At 38.6% G+C, this 16,149-nt stretch overlaps 1 protein-coding gene across 1 annotated transcript; it reads right to left on the bottom strand.

The window, feature by feature from the left end:
• Positions 1–879: 879 nt before the first annotated feature.
• On the bottom strand, positions 880–15,244 carry rbfox1l (RNA binding fox-1 homolog 1, like). Its single transcript, XM_067601330.1, has 12 exons — positions 14,820–15,244; positions 8,375–8,611; positions 4,241–4,420; positions 4,080–4,133; positions 3,898–3,990; positions 3,741–3,810; positions 3,579–3,638; positions 3,345–3,480; positions 3,218–3,257; positions 3,049–3,116; positions 2,333–2,414; positions 880–2,232 (listed from the first exon to the last, which is right to left on the bottom strand). The coding sequence occupies exons 1-12, from the start codon at positions 14,904–14,906 to the stop codon at positions 2,188–2,190; spliced, it is 1,152 nt and encodes a 383-aa protein (XP_067457431.1). The 5' UTR covers positions 14,907–15,244; the 3' UTR covers positions 880–2,187.
• Positions 15,245–16,149: the final 905 nt, after the last annotated feature.

Genomic DNA, 16,149 nt, shown 5'->3' on the forward strand with positions numbered 1-16,149 from the left:
TTAATCTAATTACAAGTTTAAGGGCAAATGGTCAAAAGTTCTGCAACAAAAAGCTACATACAACAACTTGTTAAAATAAGCTTTTTGTAAATTGTAGATTTTGCAGTTTGTCATGAATCAGCTTGTGTCTAGAGTTGAGTTTAAAAGCTGTAGAAAAGGAAACTATAATGAGCATCAGAAGCAGAGGAAAGAGAAAAGAGCAAAAGTAAAGCTGTAGCTCAGAATAATAAAGTCAGAGAGCTAAGGACAGGAACTAGCAGGGAAGGAGCAAAAGGTAATATTAAGAAAATAAAGTTAGACCTACGTAATATAGATAATCAGAAGAGGAGAAATATGCATCATGCAAAAGAAAGAAATTTATAAGCAAGGATGACAGTAAGAGAGAAAAGATCTTCAGATAATAGTTAAGAAGCTAAAAGAAAATTAAAAATCTACAATCTTAATCTATGTACAACTATACCTACTAAAGAAAAGACTAAAGCAAGTGAATCACACTAGAAAGTCACAAAGTAGAGAAAAAACAGCAGAAGAAGACAGGCCGAGACTAGATTTCATATGTATGTTCTCTATAGTGGTGCAGAGAAGGATAGAAGAAAGGAGAGAAATAGTAGCAATCACTGACACAGAGAGGTGCATTGAAATAGAAAAGAAGTAAAAGTAGGAAACAGATTAAACAGGAGCAAGAAATAGGGAAACAATCCTCAGTAAAAACTCTGTATAAATGTAAAAATGGTGTAATTTTAACATTAAATTAACCTCAAGCTGCGGTCTCTTTAGCAACAGAAGTGCACAGAAACAAAGAACACAGTGAATGATGAGAAATGGAAAAAAAAGAAGACAAGAAAATGATAAGAATCAATAAAGAACAGAAGAAGAGAAGAAAGGGGGAAAACAGCTTTATTTAGAGGTAAACATCAAACACAGCAGCACAGAGTGCGACAGAAACAAAGACAAGAAGAATTCATCAATAGTAGTCGAGAAATCATTCAACAGCTCTGAGTGAGGAAGGAGACAGAAAATACAAGAAAAGATGGCAGCAAATAGAGAAATAAGGCGACGTTAGACAAGAGTTTGAATGAAAAAAAAAATGTTTTGTGGGATTGACAGCAGCGTACAGATGAGAGAAGTAGCCTCGAGTCAGAAAATGTCATTTCTACTGATGAGGTGCCTATGAGCAATAAATCTTCAGATTGTGTGTTAAAGCCAACAGCAAAAGGCTGCTTTTTTACTGTAATTCCCAGTTGTGAATACACATAACAGGGTTCAAAGCAATTCGATAGAATAAAACCTTCCAGGGTGAGTAAAAGAGATGAGATACAGAGCCACAGAAACAGAAACTAGACTATGTTAGTCTGGATTTATGGACAGAAAGAGAAAAAAAAACGACGCAGGATTAATTCTGCCAGCTGTATGAAAAGCTAGAAACGTATGAGAGGTAGATTGTTAGAGAGGCAAAAACAAATGAAATTCCAACCGCAGACAATCCAGACAAACATTAGTTCTGCGTTTGTCATACTTCAGCGGGCCAAAAAGAGTCATAATGATACCAGTGTCACAGCTGTCTCTCATCCGACTGGATTAACTGAACAGTGCTGATGCAACCTCACTCATATGCTCACACACACGCACACACGCGCACACACACACACACACACACACACACACACACACAGACAGACACGCTTAAATAGAGAGATTTAGTAAATCTTTGTCATCAAAAATATGTCATTTAACATTGTACAAAATGTTCTCTTTTTTTTGTACAGCTTGACCCGTGAAACTTGAAAAAATCTCAGATATTAATCACAAAAAAAAAAAAGAATTCTCACAGTATTTTTCACCAACCCTGTAGTGTTAGCGATCTACCAACATCAATACTCTTTAAATTCAGAAAACAATAATCAGTTAAAGGTTTTACGCAACTGTCTATATATTACATATCATCCTCTTCCGTGTGATATAAGTATTCTTCGGTAGAAAGAACAGTCCTACAGTATTTACAGCTTCAGTCTGTTTAGTCTCTCGGGGGGGAGAGGTTGTGATGGAGACAGGAGGTAAAAACCATTCCCACATTTCCAAAAAAAAAAAAAAAAAGATGAAGGATCTCATAACCTGTCCTGCAGCATATCACGGATCAGCCAGTCCAAGAGTTCAAGGGAGACTTCTTTTGCACTTCTTTGGGGCGTCTCAGTACGGGGTGAAGCGGTTGTATCCTCCTCTGTACAAACTGGCCTGTTGACAGATGCAGTACGCCAGGTGTGACATGTGCCACGGATGTAACAAGATACTGGAGCTTTCAACAGAGGCTGTGTGTGTTTTTGACTCAACTCACCATTGTACCAACCCCATATGTTGTTGTTGGTCCAACTGAGTGGTGATAGGGATCTGCAGCTGTGGCATAAACCCGTCCGTATCTGTTGAAAACATCAGACATCAGAGGACAGTCTAACAAGCCACCACAAACACTATTATAGATTTATTTTTTTCTGCACATTTTGTTTGATAATTTAGTTGCTCAATTTTTTTTTTTTGTAAATTCTACCTACATCATGGCCTAAAGGTCTCAAAACTGAAAAATACTGACTAAAAATAGTCAGATTTAAATCAATGAACCTTTTGAACCTTAAAAACTCACAATGTGCTATTTGTGAATATTTTTATGATGCGAAACCACCAGATGGTTAAACTCCTCAAAAAAACAACAACAGTGCATTTAACCTTACGGTGAGGCCTGTGTGGGTAAGAATATCAACATTGACGGTTCATACAAACTACAGAACATGAGCTCATAGTGAAGAAATATGTGCTTGTTTGGGCAAGTGCATTTAAGCCTTTAAACTGATATGCGTCATCAGTACACAAATCTTAAGTGTTCCCATTTGTCAAAGTCACTAAAAAACTCACAAACATTAGAATCTCTCCAGAATTCAAAGCAGTAAAATCAGTAAAAATGTGGAAAGAACTTGTTGCACCAGAAGTAAAAGCTGATTTCTAATGTTAAAAACGTGGCTGCAAGGAACAAATCATGTGTGGCGTTTGTCTGCTTACCCATCGCTGTAGGTTGCCGTGGCAGCAGATGCTGATTGAGCCACTCTATAAGCTGCAGGATAGCCGCCCTGCACCAGATAAAGTTAAACAACATGAATACAAGGACAACACAACACAGCAGTTTATTGGTTTTAAAGAAGAAATGTGTGAGAAGTGTAGAGACACTTACATAGACTTCTGCTCCATACAGTCCATCTTGATATACCATCCTGAAAACAGTTGAGTAAAAATATTATTTAATAGTTTTGCAGTGAATAAAATGAATGTAGACCAGGCATGAGTATAGAGATTCTTACCCAGGGTAGGCGGGCACAGCAGCAGGTGTGGCTGCAGCAGAGCGAATGGTGTTGTAGACGGCTCGACCTCGGCCACGCAGCGCAGAGCCCCTGTAGGCCAGAGTAGGAGTGGCTACAGGGTATGGGAAACTGGCAACTGAACAAACAGAGAGGAAGAGAGAAAAAAAAAGACATTTAATATAGAAATGTTTAATTGTTTGACGCTGGTGATCTCATAACAAGAAGGTTACTTACCTGTATAAAGTTCAGGTGCGTACATCGCCCCCATGACAGGGTTGATCTTCCATCCAGAAGCTACAGAGAGAAAAAATAAACTTTTTCCAGCAGCCGTAAAGAAGCTAAAACCTCCAAAGACCCCAAAGTGAAATGTGTAATGATTAATGAGTTATGTCTTACTTGAAATTTCACCATTCACAAGAGGTGTTTGGGGCTTCTTGGTAACTACTCTTGCAGTGGCGTTATTAACCTGAGGAGAGCAAAAGTGATGATAAAGGATTATTATACCGAATATTAATGTGGAAAAGCTACATATGGAGGGAAAATCCTCCCTCACCTCAATCTTCCTCCCTTCCACGATCGTTCCATTCAGCTTTTCTCGTGCTCGGTCAGCCTCAGCTGCACTCTCAAAGGTGACGAATCCAAAGCCCTGCATGTTTGTAGGTTTACATGATTAATTTCTGTTGTTCATTAAAAAGCTTATTCATATTGCTCTGATAATATTTCTGTGATGCTGACCTTGGACCCCCTTTCATTGAAGATAATTTCTACATCAAGGATCTTGCCAAATTGCTGAAAGTATCAAGAATGTTTTATAAGTTATACAAAGGGCATCATTTATATATCAATATGTACAATAATAACATGCATATGATGGTTTCTAGATCAAATTCTCATACCCCAAACATCTGCCGGAGGTCTGGGTCTCTGAAGCGGAAAGGGATGTTGGAGACGTGGAGGCGTTTTGGTTGGGCCTTACCTGACCCTTCCTCTTCACTTCCGCTTCCCGCTCCGCCCCCTGACGACACCGACACGCTCAGAGATTGGGGGTCAGAGGTCACAGGTACCAACGCTTCCTCCTGACAGTATGAGAAAGTATGAAACAGGAGGAGGTGGAGAGAAAAGCGAGTATGTGGATAGAAGAATGGACGTGAAGGAGGACGACATGGAGGAACAAACGGGAAACAGGAACAGGTGGAAAACAAAAAAAAAAAAGATGGAAAAAGAAAGTATGAATGAGATGGGAGTAGATGTGAGGACAAATGGGGGAAAGGGCATCAGTAGAAAAGCAAAGAAGAAAGGGGGGAAATCATAGTCAAATCAACTAATTCAGCAACATCTCTCAGAGAATTTCTGTTTGTGTAAAAATCCATTTTGGGTAAGCATCACATGGCATTAGGCAAAGATCATTTTCATGAGGTCAAGTGATCCAAACCAAGTTCAAAGAGCATTCAGCAACCAGTGATCCCTCTCAGGCAATGTGAGGAGGCGTGAAAAGGGCTCCATTTTAGTGAGGCGTCTTTGTATACATGCCTGTAGGATGGTATAAAAACTAAAGCACTGTACACTACAAATAATTATTACATATCTTACAGTAAAACTATGTAAGCTCACTCCAGCTGTTGACAAGAGGAATAAATAAGGTTTAAAGCTTAAAAAGAAAAGAAAGTTGTTAAATAGTTACATACTCATATTACTGTACCTAAGCAGTTGTAATAAACTGAAACACATTAAAGGACAGGTTCACAATTTTAAACATTTGTCAGGTGCCAAATGAACATTGAAACTGGTTTGGCTCACTGTAATCATTTGTCCAGTTCATACTGGCCATTAAGAGATGTGTTCTTAATACATTTTCAATGTAAGTGATGGGGGACAAAGTTCATAGCCCTCATTCTGTGCAAAAATGTATTTAAAAGCTTATTTGATAATAATAGTCTAATAATCTAATATGTGTATGCTTTAGCCCTCCAAAATAGTCAAAGCACATGGATATCTGACTAAAAGTTACAGCCTTTTTAGTACAAATTTTGTTTTGATCCTTCCACTGCACTCCACTTGACCTCATGAAAAGGGAAAAAACTGTCCAAACCAACACAAAGAGGGAATTTTATACTAAAAAGACTTAAACTTGGAAGATATCCACTTGATTTTACTAATTTGGGTGTCTGAAGCCTTATATAAGCTTCAGATAAACTTTTACATGTTTGTGCAAAATGAGGACTGTGGATTTTCTCCTTCATCACTTACACTGTAAACACATTAGGAGGGGATCTTCTAATGGTCAGTTTGAACAGGAGGAATGATTACAGCGAGCAAAACTTCATTCACTCTGTTCATATGGGTACCAGAATAGTACATTATAGTGAAATTGTGAACCGATCCTTAAATTGTGCTGCGACAATATTTAACTGATTTAAATTGCCCCATGCAGAACAATTCAAGGACTAATGTGCCAAAACCAAAACATTCACAATGCACCACGATGCTAGTGTGTGCGCATGTATGTGCATGTATGTGTATGTGTTGGTAAACCAGCACATCATCATCCATTGCAAAAGAAATGTTAATTTTTTTTTTTTTTTAAAAAAGGACAAATGAATGAGTCCAAAGAAGAAAATGAGAATGAAAAGGTAAAGGAAAGGCAAAAAAAAAAGTAAATAAAATAAATAAAGTGAGCTTTAGCAGAGAGAAGGAGCAGAGTGCATTGAAAAGAAACAATTAAAAAGCAAAGAAAAATTACAGGAAAGGATAATGAAAATAAAAAAATTGCAGTCCTATATGCAGAAGTGAAGATTTGGGTATTAGCGTTGTAGTACCAGACAGTGAAAGAGGCCTCAGTGCAGCAGTGAAGGATAAAATTAAACCAAAGTCAACAAGGCAAAGAAGGTGCGCAGAAAGCTTGAAAAGGAAGAGGGTGTGGGGGAAGGCAAGGGGGGCAGAGATCAAAACTAAACGTTCCACAAGGGTCAGTCTGGGGTCACGGTGCTGCTTTTCTGCCAAGGGTTAAAGGTCATTTGTCAAGGGGCATAATTAATAAGTTGGGGATGGACAGAGAAGGGGAAATAGAGAACACATTCACACATGGGAGCATACTACAAACAAATAAACGCACACACACGCCACTGTATTACACTACACTGGCTTACCATTGGCCAACTACAATAGACGGCAGACTATAACATCCGAACACACACACGCCACAGACAGGCCACAGTAGAGGGGAACAGGAGAGAGGGAGACAGGGTTGAGTTGGGTGGTGGTGTCATGTCACGATGCAGAATTGTTTTCTGGACCTGAGTGATATTTCAGAGGGGGAAAGGGGGTCATCTGGTCAGCCTCCCCCTTTGACCCCCCCCTTCCATGGCGACGTCTCAACTTTCCCCGAAAATCAGCACGGACCCATGTATGTCAGGGGCTCTAGTAATAAAATATATAGATGGGGCCACAAAACACCATTTATGAGAGGAGAAAGATAGATGTGCTGCAGCAGCAGGACACAGAGCCGACCTGCCGCACAGATCAGACTAAAAACGTCTGACTATCAGAGAGGATGTTTTCATGCCTGAGGGACACTTGAACAGTGTGTACCATATCTGCACTGCAAAAAATCTCCATTGGATTAAGTAATTTCTGTTCAAACTGAGAGACTTTGTTTGTTTTTGTTTATTTTGTTTAAAAGTGAGAAAATCAGCCAGTTCAGCAGAATTTAAAGCCCCCCTTCAGTCAAAAATGTGTTTTTTTCTTGTTCCTTTAGTTGAATATTTGAGCTTCACTGTGCAGATTGATGTATGTGCAAAGTTTGACACTAGAAGGCTGTTTTCACATTCATCTGATGAAATCTTCCACAAATGATGCCTGCATTAAACATCTGCTAATTAGCACTAAACAGCTGATAATAATGGGAATGCCATTAGTTTTGCAGATATTTGATCATAAATAAAAGTTGTGGACAAATTGTTATTTTGACCTGATGATGGCACTAGATGAAAAGTCAGGGGATCATCAAAGTTATTTGACTGTATCCTTTAGGCACCTTCAATATCTGTTTTTACAAGAATTTTAAAACAATCCATCAAATATTTATCAAGACTCAAAATTAAGAATGTCTTGGTGCTGCAGGAAAGGTCAGGGGATGAACATAGGATTCATCCTATGGGGACAGTGACTGTCTGTACCAAATTTCTTGGCAATTCATCTAATAGTTGTGGGGATATTTCAGTCTGGACCTAAGTGGTGGACCCACCGACATTCACCACTCACAGAAGATATTAAACAAAAATTAAATCTGATTTTAAAAAATACTTGAAACAAGTTGATTTTATTGGAAACAAATTTTTCTGCACTTTCAGATTTTTCACTTCTTTCAAAAAATATAACCATAAGGACACAATTACAGATAAAAATTGATCAATAAAAGGGAGATTTTTTGCAGTGTGATAGGATGTGTTGATTTTACAAGTTAAAAAAACACATCATGCTTAAATTAAAATCTTTATTTGATTAAAATACTTTACTGTTAAATAGGAATCACAAAGTGACTCCAGTGTTGTAACAGTAATTCCTTTCCCATTTATCATTAATCAATATTTTCTGAAATGTAGGAACCACTAAAACATCACATACATATATATATAATGTACATCCTCTGCACTCTTCACTGTAAACTCTTAACATCAACAAAAAGTTTCACAGCTGTAATCCTGAAATGTGACCTGTTTTTTGCCATCTAAATAAGACACAGGGGAGGAGGAAAAGTGGGGATTCATTTTCAACAACAATCTGCTCTCAGCTGTCCCCCCACTGAGTGTCAGCGGCATTCCCATACATGGACATAACAGTGGAGGTGGGGCTCTAAATATAGAAGGAAACTCTATCTGGCCGTGTTCCTCTGAAAGCAGATATAGAGGGACTACCTGTAGCAGCAGGGCTTCTTATCACATTAACTCACTGAATTAATGCAGATCATATTTTAGTGATACACGAAGTTCTTCTCATGATGTGAATACCACAACTTCACAAACTGTCCTTACCGTGTTGCTGGATGCCAGAGTCTCCGCCCCGTCGTGCTGGGGGCCCTGATAGACTCTGAGCTGGGGATGTTCAGGGTACTCTGAACTGGCATGCGCAGAGCTAAAATCAAGAGGTGGCAGTCTGCCTGCAGATGCTGGCTGACCTTGACCTGGAGGGGGGTAGGAAGGAGGCGGGGCATAGACCTGAGGCAGGGCGGGGTCGCCACTGCCGGGGCCGGCCTCCTGGGTGGGGCCTCCCTGAGGACGAGAGAAAAAGATGAATCAGCTTCTGATAGCAGAGAGGATCTCAGTTGTCAGAGGTGTAAACAAGCAACATGTTGTTACCGTTAAAGGTATACTATGCAGGATTTGTCGGTTGCTGTTTGTAAACACACCATTCAAAGTTGGCCCCTCCTCCCCGGCTCAACTAGTGAGCAAGAGAGAGAGCAGCCGTGGACGAGTGAGCAAGAGAACGAATGAAGAGAGGGAGCAACACTAGAGAGAACAAAGCCATGAAATATAACGTAATTTTCTGCTTGTTTCATGGCAGTTCTAAAACATGCCCACACCTCTGCAGACCTCTGCACAACCCTGCGGGAAGGTGTTTCATTGCCAGATTCGGTGTAACTGCAGCCAAAATGCAGCTTCATCCTGTCCGCTGTGGCCTCTCTGCTCTGTGTGCGTGTGTGTGTGTGTGTGTGTGTGTGTGTGTGTGTGTGTGTGGAGCTCAGCCCCGCCCTTGGTCAACAAGACACAGACCTGTTCTCCTTATACTGCACATCCATGACACAGACAGAGAGCAGAGCGGAGCAGAGGCGAGAGACAGAGACAGCGATGTAAACTGGTCACTACGTTACGAGTCCCGACCTCACACCCTGCGTGCTCTTATTGGGGCTACACACCCGCTGACATGCAGAAACATCCCAGGCAAAATGATAAGAAAATACAGGCAGAGGGCAGAGTCTGACACACTTCTAGTGGGTCAAGTAATGATTGAGAGGGATTACTTTTGTATGAGTCTATACATTGTTTTTTTAGGAAATTCCTGCATAGTATACCTTTAAAGCTGCTTTGTTCTTACAACCATGAATCATTGTGAGTTTGAATATTTAAAGCTTAAGATAAATAAACACCTAAGTACAAATGTGTTATACGCACATCTACTCACTATATCTAATATAAAAAAGTCTGATTTTTTTAGCAAAAAATGTTAAAAATTTCTAGTCCGAACATTTTAAATTTTAAGACTCTGTAGCAGCTACAGTTGCTACATCAACAGAAAGTTTATTGGCACCTATTTTGATAATTGATTAATCCTTTAAGTCAATTTTAAAGCAAAAATACACTCGTTCCAGATTCTCAAATGTGAAAATTTGCCTCTTTTCCCTGCCTGACATTATATTAAACTGAATATCTTTGGATTCTCGACTGCTGGTGAGACTAAACAAGAACAATTTAAAGCCATCACCTTAGGCTCAAGGAAAATGTGTTGGACATTTTTCACTATTTCCTGCTATTTTTTAGACCAATTAATTGAACAAATATGGTGAAGATAAATCCCATTTGCAGCCATAGAGGATTTGCTGCTTTTCTCAGTTTTATATTATTATAAATTACATGTTTTGGGGTTAGAAAAACAGGTAAAAAAGACAGACAGTTAGAAAAAAGTATTTTGAACTATTTTCTGACAGGTTTGAGTGACTGATACAGAAAGCCCTGATTTAGACACTTTAAATCTCTTTTATCTCTTTAGATCTCGTCCATACAGCCTACACACTATTCTTTCATTAAGTACATTTAAACACAACGTACACATTAGCAGACACAAACACAGAACTAAAATGCACAGACACAGAACAATCATTCTGTACAACCTTGATACAAATAAATAACCTAGTTATGAGCTAAAAGCATTGTCTTACCCCTTTACCGCATTCCTCGATCTCTGATGCATTGTCCAACAACTGCTGCATGTTTTAATGCCAGCTGACCACCCGCCCACTGCACCATAAGTTCTACTCATCCACCAATCAAACCGAATGATTGCCAGAGCAAAAGGGACTCGGGGGCCACACCAGCTGTGGTCATCTGTAATTGTCAATCACCTCGTTTACCCCACCCATCCACCCACTCTGCTTCCACTTCACACACACACACACACACACGAACACACAAACACACACACACACACACACAAACCAGACAGCAAACAGAGCTCTTCTAGAGAGATGAGGTATTTATGAATGTAAATGCTCCTTCAGTTGCAAGGCAATATATCACGCTAAAGGTCGACTCTAAGAATACCATGTTTGAGAGGCCGACATGGTTTTATTGCTTTTAGAGAGAAATGTTTAAATAAGTTATCCCAAACCAATTTGCTCCATGACATTAAAACTTCCAAATGTTATGTGGTGTATGCTTTATTGTCTTTCAAATAGCTGAGGACTTTTAAATCATTTCTTACATTTTCATTTTTGGTTCTTGTTTTGAGTGACATCTATTGGATAATCAGTGGCACAAAACATCTCATGTCAGCTGGAAAACAGCTCATTCATCCATTTATTTCCTGGAAATATTTCTGACTTTATGCTCAAATATTTAATGATGATAAAAAAAGAGCACTGGTGGCAGTAAACGGTAGCACAACAACATAGGTAATCATGTATTTTAGGATTTTGTGTTATGTTTGTGCTCCAGTACATTTATCTGACAGCTGTAGTTACAACTCTGCAGATTAAGAATTTACATACAACATAAAAAAAGCTAAAAAATAACTGTCATTTAAATGCCCGTCAGTGTTTCAGAAGTCAATTAAATAATATATTTCTACATTATCTAATATGATTTAAAAGGAAAGAGGCGAGAGGATTTTCCAAATCTGTAGAGAGGCATAAAATCCTGGAAAATCCCCCAATTTTTGCATGTTTTTACCTGACTGCTACCTGATGAGTCACTGAGTTAAAGTCCCCCACAGTAGTGAATTAGATCTACCTATAACATTTATAACATTGAAATACTGCTCACTAATTAAAACACCACTAACAACATTTTGAATGCATTTACTGATAACTTGTATACTTTTACTTATAATTTTTTGTATGGAGTATCAATCAACTTCCACGGAAGTTCTTGCCAGACTTGTATCCACGTGTTTCCTTACAAGCAAAATGCCACACATTTGTCAGCCAGCTTTAGGATTTAGAGGGATCTATTATAATTAAAAACTCTCTCCTCTGTCATCTCATAATGTCTCGTATATCTCTCCATCAGCTGTTGCACTTAGGTGTGAAAAATTAAGAGATATGTGGATGCTGATAAACAATAAAGGAGGAATCAGAGGAACTTTGATTGTGGGTTGAACCTCATTCACTAAAATACTTATGTCTCTGCTGGTAGCTTGACATCAGACCACTCTGTTTTATTTGGTGAATATCAGCTTTTGCCATGAAACAAAAGATTCAGAGTGTCACAAGTTAGATTGAACAGATTATGAAACTCTTTTGTTCCTTGGTCTGCAAACTTGTGAATTCAGAGTATGAATTCTCAGTAGGCCAGGAGTAATAACAATCTGATGTAACGCACCCAGCTAGTTTGTTTTAGGACCTGTGAACCTGTGTAGGTCAAACACTGAATAAGGAAGAAAGCGTTGAAATTGATTGCACTGCACATAATATCTGATAATAGTAAACATGCTTGATTGTAATAATGTTTTTCTCTCTGGTTTAATATCTTTGTTTTGTTATGTGCGATATATGAAACAGCTGTTCGCTTTGTGGTGCAAGACCAATTTCAGAAATATTAAAGCTCCCCTCCAGTAAAACATGTGTTTTGCTTCTTGTTCCTTCAATTCAATGTTTGAGCTTCACTGTGCAGAATGACGTATGTGCAGAGTTTGACACTAGAAAGCTGTCTTCACATTAATCTGCTGAAAGTGGAAAGTCACCTTAAATCTAAGTTTAACACGTTTACGACCATGATTTGTGACATCACAGTTATTTATTTGTCTTAAAATTTGTCTTGGGAGTGTCTCATTTAATATGTTGTAATCTTTCCTTGTAATTCTGGATAGTACAGTAAAAGGAGGGATTCTCCGAGGTTGTGACTCCCATTTGATCATGTCTCAGTCCAGTCATTTACAGACAGTCTCAACTATCATGTGGGAGCATGTTTCCAATGTATCAACACTACCTTAAAGCTGCTCTTTGTCACATTTATCCAATGAACACAACCAGTGTCTGACTGTACTAAACCCCCTCCTAGATAAGTGCCAGATAACACAATCTCCCTCACTTTGTTTTATATCCCCACAGACAGTAACCACCAACCGCTGAGTCTGATTTTGTATCATATCACTGTGTCAGCAGGCGCACAGACACTTCATCCCCCCTCCCCCGCCCCCCCACCGTCCTCCTTGCAGGCTTTTTTTGATTTCCATTTGTTCCGTCTTTCTCTCCTCTCCCTCCTCAGCTGTCAGCTCGTGGTCAGAGGTCAACGGCTCTGGGCCAGGTGCCTGCTGGGACAGCTGCCACAGGATTTACACACAGACGACACTAACTGCAGATGTGGCCTTTTAGTGCCGGCCAAGTTACAAATGTTAGCAACAAGTAGCTTATTAAATGCAACCAAATATTTCTTTCACTATCCACTCTTTACATCCTGTTTCTTCTGTTCAGGTTCTTTTGAAAATATTTAGAAGACATCCCTGGTTTTTGTCAGATAGTCAATAATGAAAAGAAGCAGCAAAGACTGGGAAGAGATAAAGAGAAGACTGACATGTGACAAAGATCCTGCTTCAGTTTGATAAATGGCTGATTGGTTCATCCCAAGAAAAATATTTGTCAAACAGATGCTGGACAGATTGATCCACTAAACCACCGGAAGAGCCCTCAAATCTTGGAAATATATTATTTTACTGAAAGTACAAAATGTTCAGCCCAGCAACTTGATCCCTTGAATGTGAGGCAAAGCAGATATCTATGAAGAACATTTCAGTGGCAGTTCAAAGTCCTTCACAAATTATATAATAAAATTAAGGGAATTTTATTGTGCCAGTGCGTTTTGGAGAAATTTCTCTTTCCTCAGGGCACACAAGATACTTCGTCAAAACACATTGGCACAACAATTTTGTACATTTAATAAAATTCTCCTGTGGACTGACCAGTTTGTGCAGAAATATGATGGCTTTTATTCTTGTTCCAGTCTGAATAAGCCAATTAATAAATCATTTCTTTTCTACTTCTTACTTTTCTTTTCTCTGGTTCCTGTCACCTCTAAAAAATACCACTCTCTCTACACCCATTTGCTCAAAGTACCCTAATACTTAAGTATTCCATTATTATTGTCCATTAATATTATTATGTGGCTATTATGCTCAAACTGCCAAATACTTAATATCTAAACGCACAGCATGCAGGTCTCACACCTATTTTAAGTGCAGTTGATTGCAGAAAACAAGATAGGTGACAGAATCTCCTCCTGTGATTATCAGCTCAGAAGAGGAGGGTTAAAAATACAGCTGGTGTGAAGCACAGAGACAAGGTAGAGAGATACCAGATGCATTGTGGCATTGATGGTATGTCAGGGACACTTCAGACACTCACACAAACACACACACACACATTCACGTACAGCCTGCTGGCATCACAGAGACCAGTGGACTAAAGATAACCCCTCATGTGTCCTTACTATTAAATAAATAAGATCTTTCGCAATCAGTGATCCTCAGCCAGCTCCTGTCAGGCCTCTCTGATAAGTTATTTTGTTATTCCTCTAATCTCTCCTTTGTATTAGATATTTAAACACCATCAAGCAATAACACCAACAACCAAGATGTGACTCATTCACTCTGGGAGATAAGGGCTTTTTGGTATCTTTAGTTAAATGTTTTCCTCCTCGCTGGAAATATGTTGTCAAGACGGTTTATTGACAACACTGACATTAATTTCTGATTTACAGTAAAAACAAATTCAGAGCTTAAACGATTAGTCAATCAACAGACAAACAATTTTTACGATCGATTAATGGTTTAGGTCATTTTTTAATCAAATATGCCAACAATTAATTGGTTTCAGCTTCTTAAATGTGAATATTTGCTCGTTTTCTTAGCCCTCTATGATAGTAAACTGATTATATTTGGGTTCTGAACTTTTGTTTCAATAAAACAAGAAGTTTTAATAATGTCAACTGAGGATTTAAGAAATGTTAATGAACTTTTTTTCACAATTAATCAGAAAAATAATCAGTAGAATAAAGATAAGAAAAATAATTGTAAACTCATTCAACTATGGATTTTATTTTCATTTTTTATTCATCATCTAGTCTTTCATTTCCATCTCTTGAAAAAGGCCCCCAGCTACCTGACAGATTGGATGTTTACTAATGTCGACTTATGAAAACAAACATTCATGTGTGAGAAACTCAGAAGATGAGGTTTTGGAGTTTACAGAACCAATAAAGGAGAGTTTACCTGAACTATGCTGGGGTAGCATGTGGTTGTCTGTGGGTAGACAGGCAGTCCATAAGGCTGAAGAATCACAGTGGGTGAGGATAGCATAGCCCAAAAACCACGCACAAGGAGACAGGGAACGGTGGAAGATGGGAGGAGAAGGAGAAGGAGAGCAGAGGGGAAAAGGAAGGGTTGATATGCACACAGGAAAGCACGCAGTCAGGTTGGAGAAAAAAAATCCCAACAGGAGAAAACAGAAGATCCAAGAGGGCGAGTAGGGAAAGAAGGTTAAGATTCTGTTAACCTCGCAGATGAGTCAAACAAAACACAACGAAACTCCACAAAACAACCGAAGTCCTGTCCAGAAATTAGACAGGATGTAGAGCAGGGAAAGAGAAAGCAAGTGAGCTTCTGTGTGTCCATCAGTTGATCACGCAGTCTGACAGACAGAAACACATGCTCAGGGTCCCATTTCAGAGTTATATAAATAGTCACCCATGTCCTTCTCTCTGAGTTTACCACCTCACTCTTGCACACGTCGTCCTGCAAGATTTCTTGCAGATTCTCACACGTTTTTGTTTTTCTTTTTACAATATAAATAAGGATATATTCAATAGTGCTTCAGTGTAGGAGGCTGTCAAAAACACAGCCAGTCATTTGACTCCTTGTGTCCTCTCTATATACTCCAGAATCAGAATCAGAACTAGGTTTATTGCCAAGTAGGTTTGCACATACAAGGAATTATAATATACACAAGATTAAGTAATTGTAAATAATACAAAAAGAAAGAAGAAATTTACAATGAAAAAAATGTAAAATACATTCTAAGTGAGAAGAGCTGCTATAGGTTTAAATTTTAATTTGAAGAGGATGAAATGGACAAAATATTGACCAGACACTATAAACTAACAGTTGAGAGTCTGTTATTATTTTTAGGTATGTGACTACATATATCATATTTATGATACACATGATGTACACTCAGACACATACTGTACATTTGAAGCAGATAGTTTCAGTGTTTTCACCTGTTATTTTCAGTTTCACCAACAGAGCGCGGCAAGACCAACGTCCCCCTTAGTCCCTATTATAGAAAGTATGGTCTTATTTTTGAATGTAGTGTCCAAAAACAATGAAGTTGATAACTTGATAAATTTGCTGTGTCTCCTGGGTAAACATCATATTCACAAAGCCGGATTTCTTCAGTTACTTCCAAACAAAAACTTGTTTTATGTTGAACTTCAGATATTCTATGATTCTGTCTGCAAGGTTATCTAAAAACGAAAAAGCTTTAAAGACATCTAATTTCTTGAGAAAGATTGTGGACAATATTGAAAACTAACTTAAATGT

This window comes from Thunnus thynnus, chromosome 10, assembly GCF_963924715.1.
Source record: "Thunnus thynnus chromosome 10, fThuThy2.1, whole genome shotgun sequence".
Taxonomy (NCBI): Eukaryota; Metazoa; Chordata; class Actinopteri; order Scombriformes; family Scombridae; genus Thunnus; species Thunnus thynnus.

Excerpts from the sequence above, each read along its gene's own strand:
- rbfox1l (XM_067601330.1), bottom strand. The coding sequence starts at position 14,906 with ATGCTATCCTCACCCACTGTGATTCTTCAGCCTTATGGACTGCCTGTC. Across the intron at positions 3,481-3,578 it reads CGCACCTGAACTTTATACAG|TTGCCAGTTTCCCATACCCT; the intron begins GTAAGTAACCTT and ends CTGTTTGTTCAG. Across the intron at positions 3,117-3,217 it reads TGTATGGAGCAGAAGTCTAT|GGCGGCTATCCTGCAGCTTA; the intron begins GTAAGTGTCTCT and ends TATCTGGTGCAG.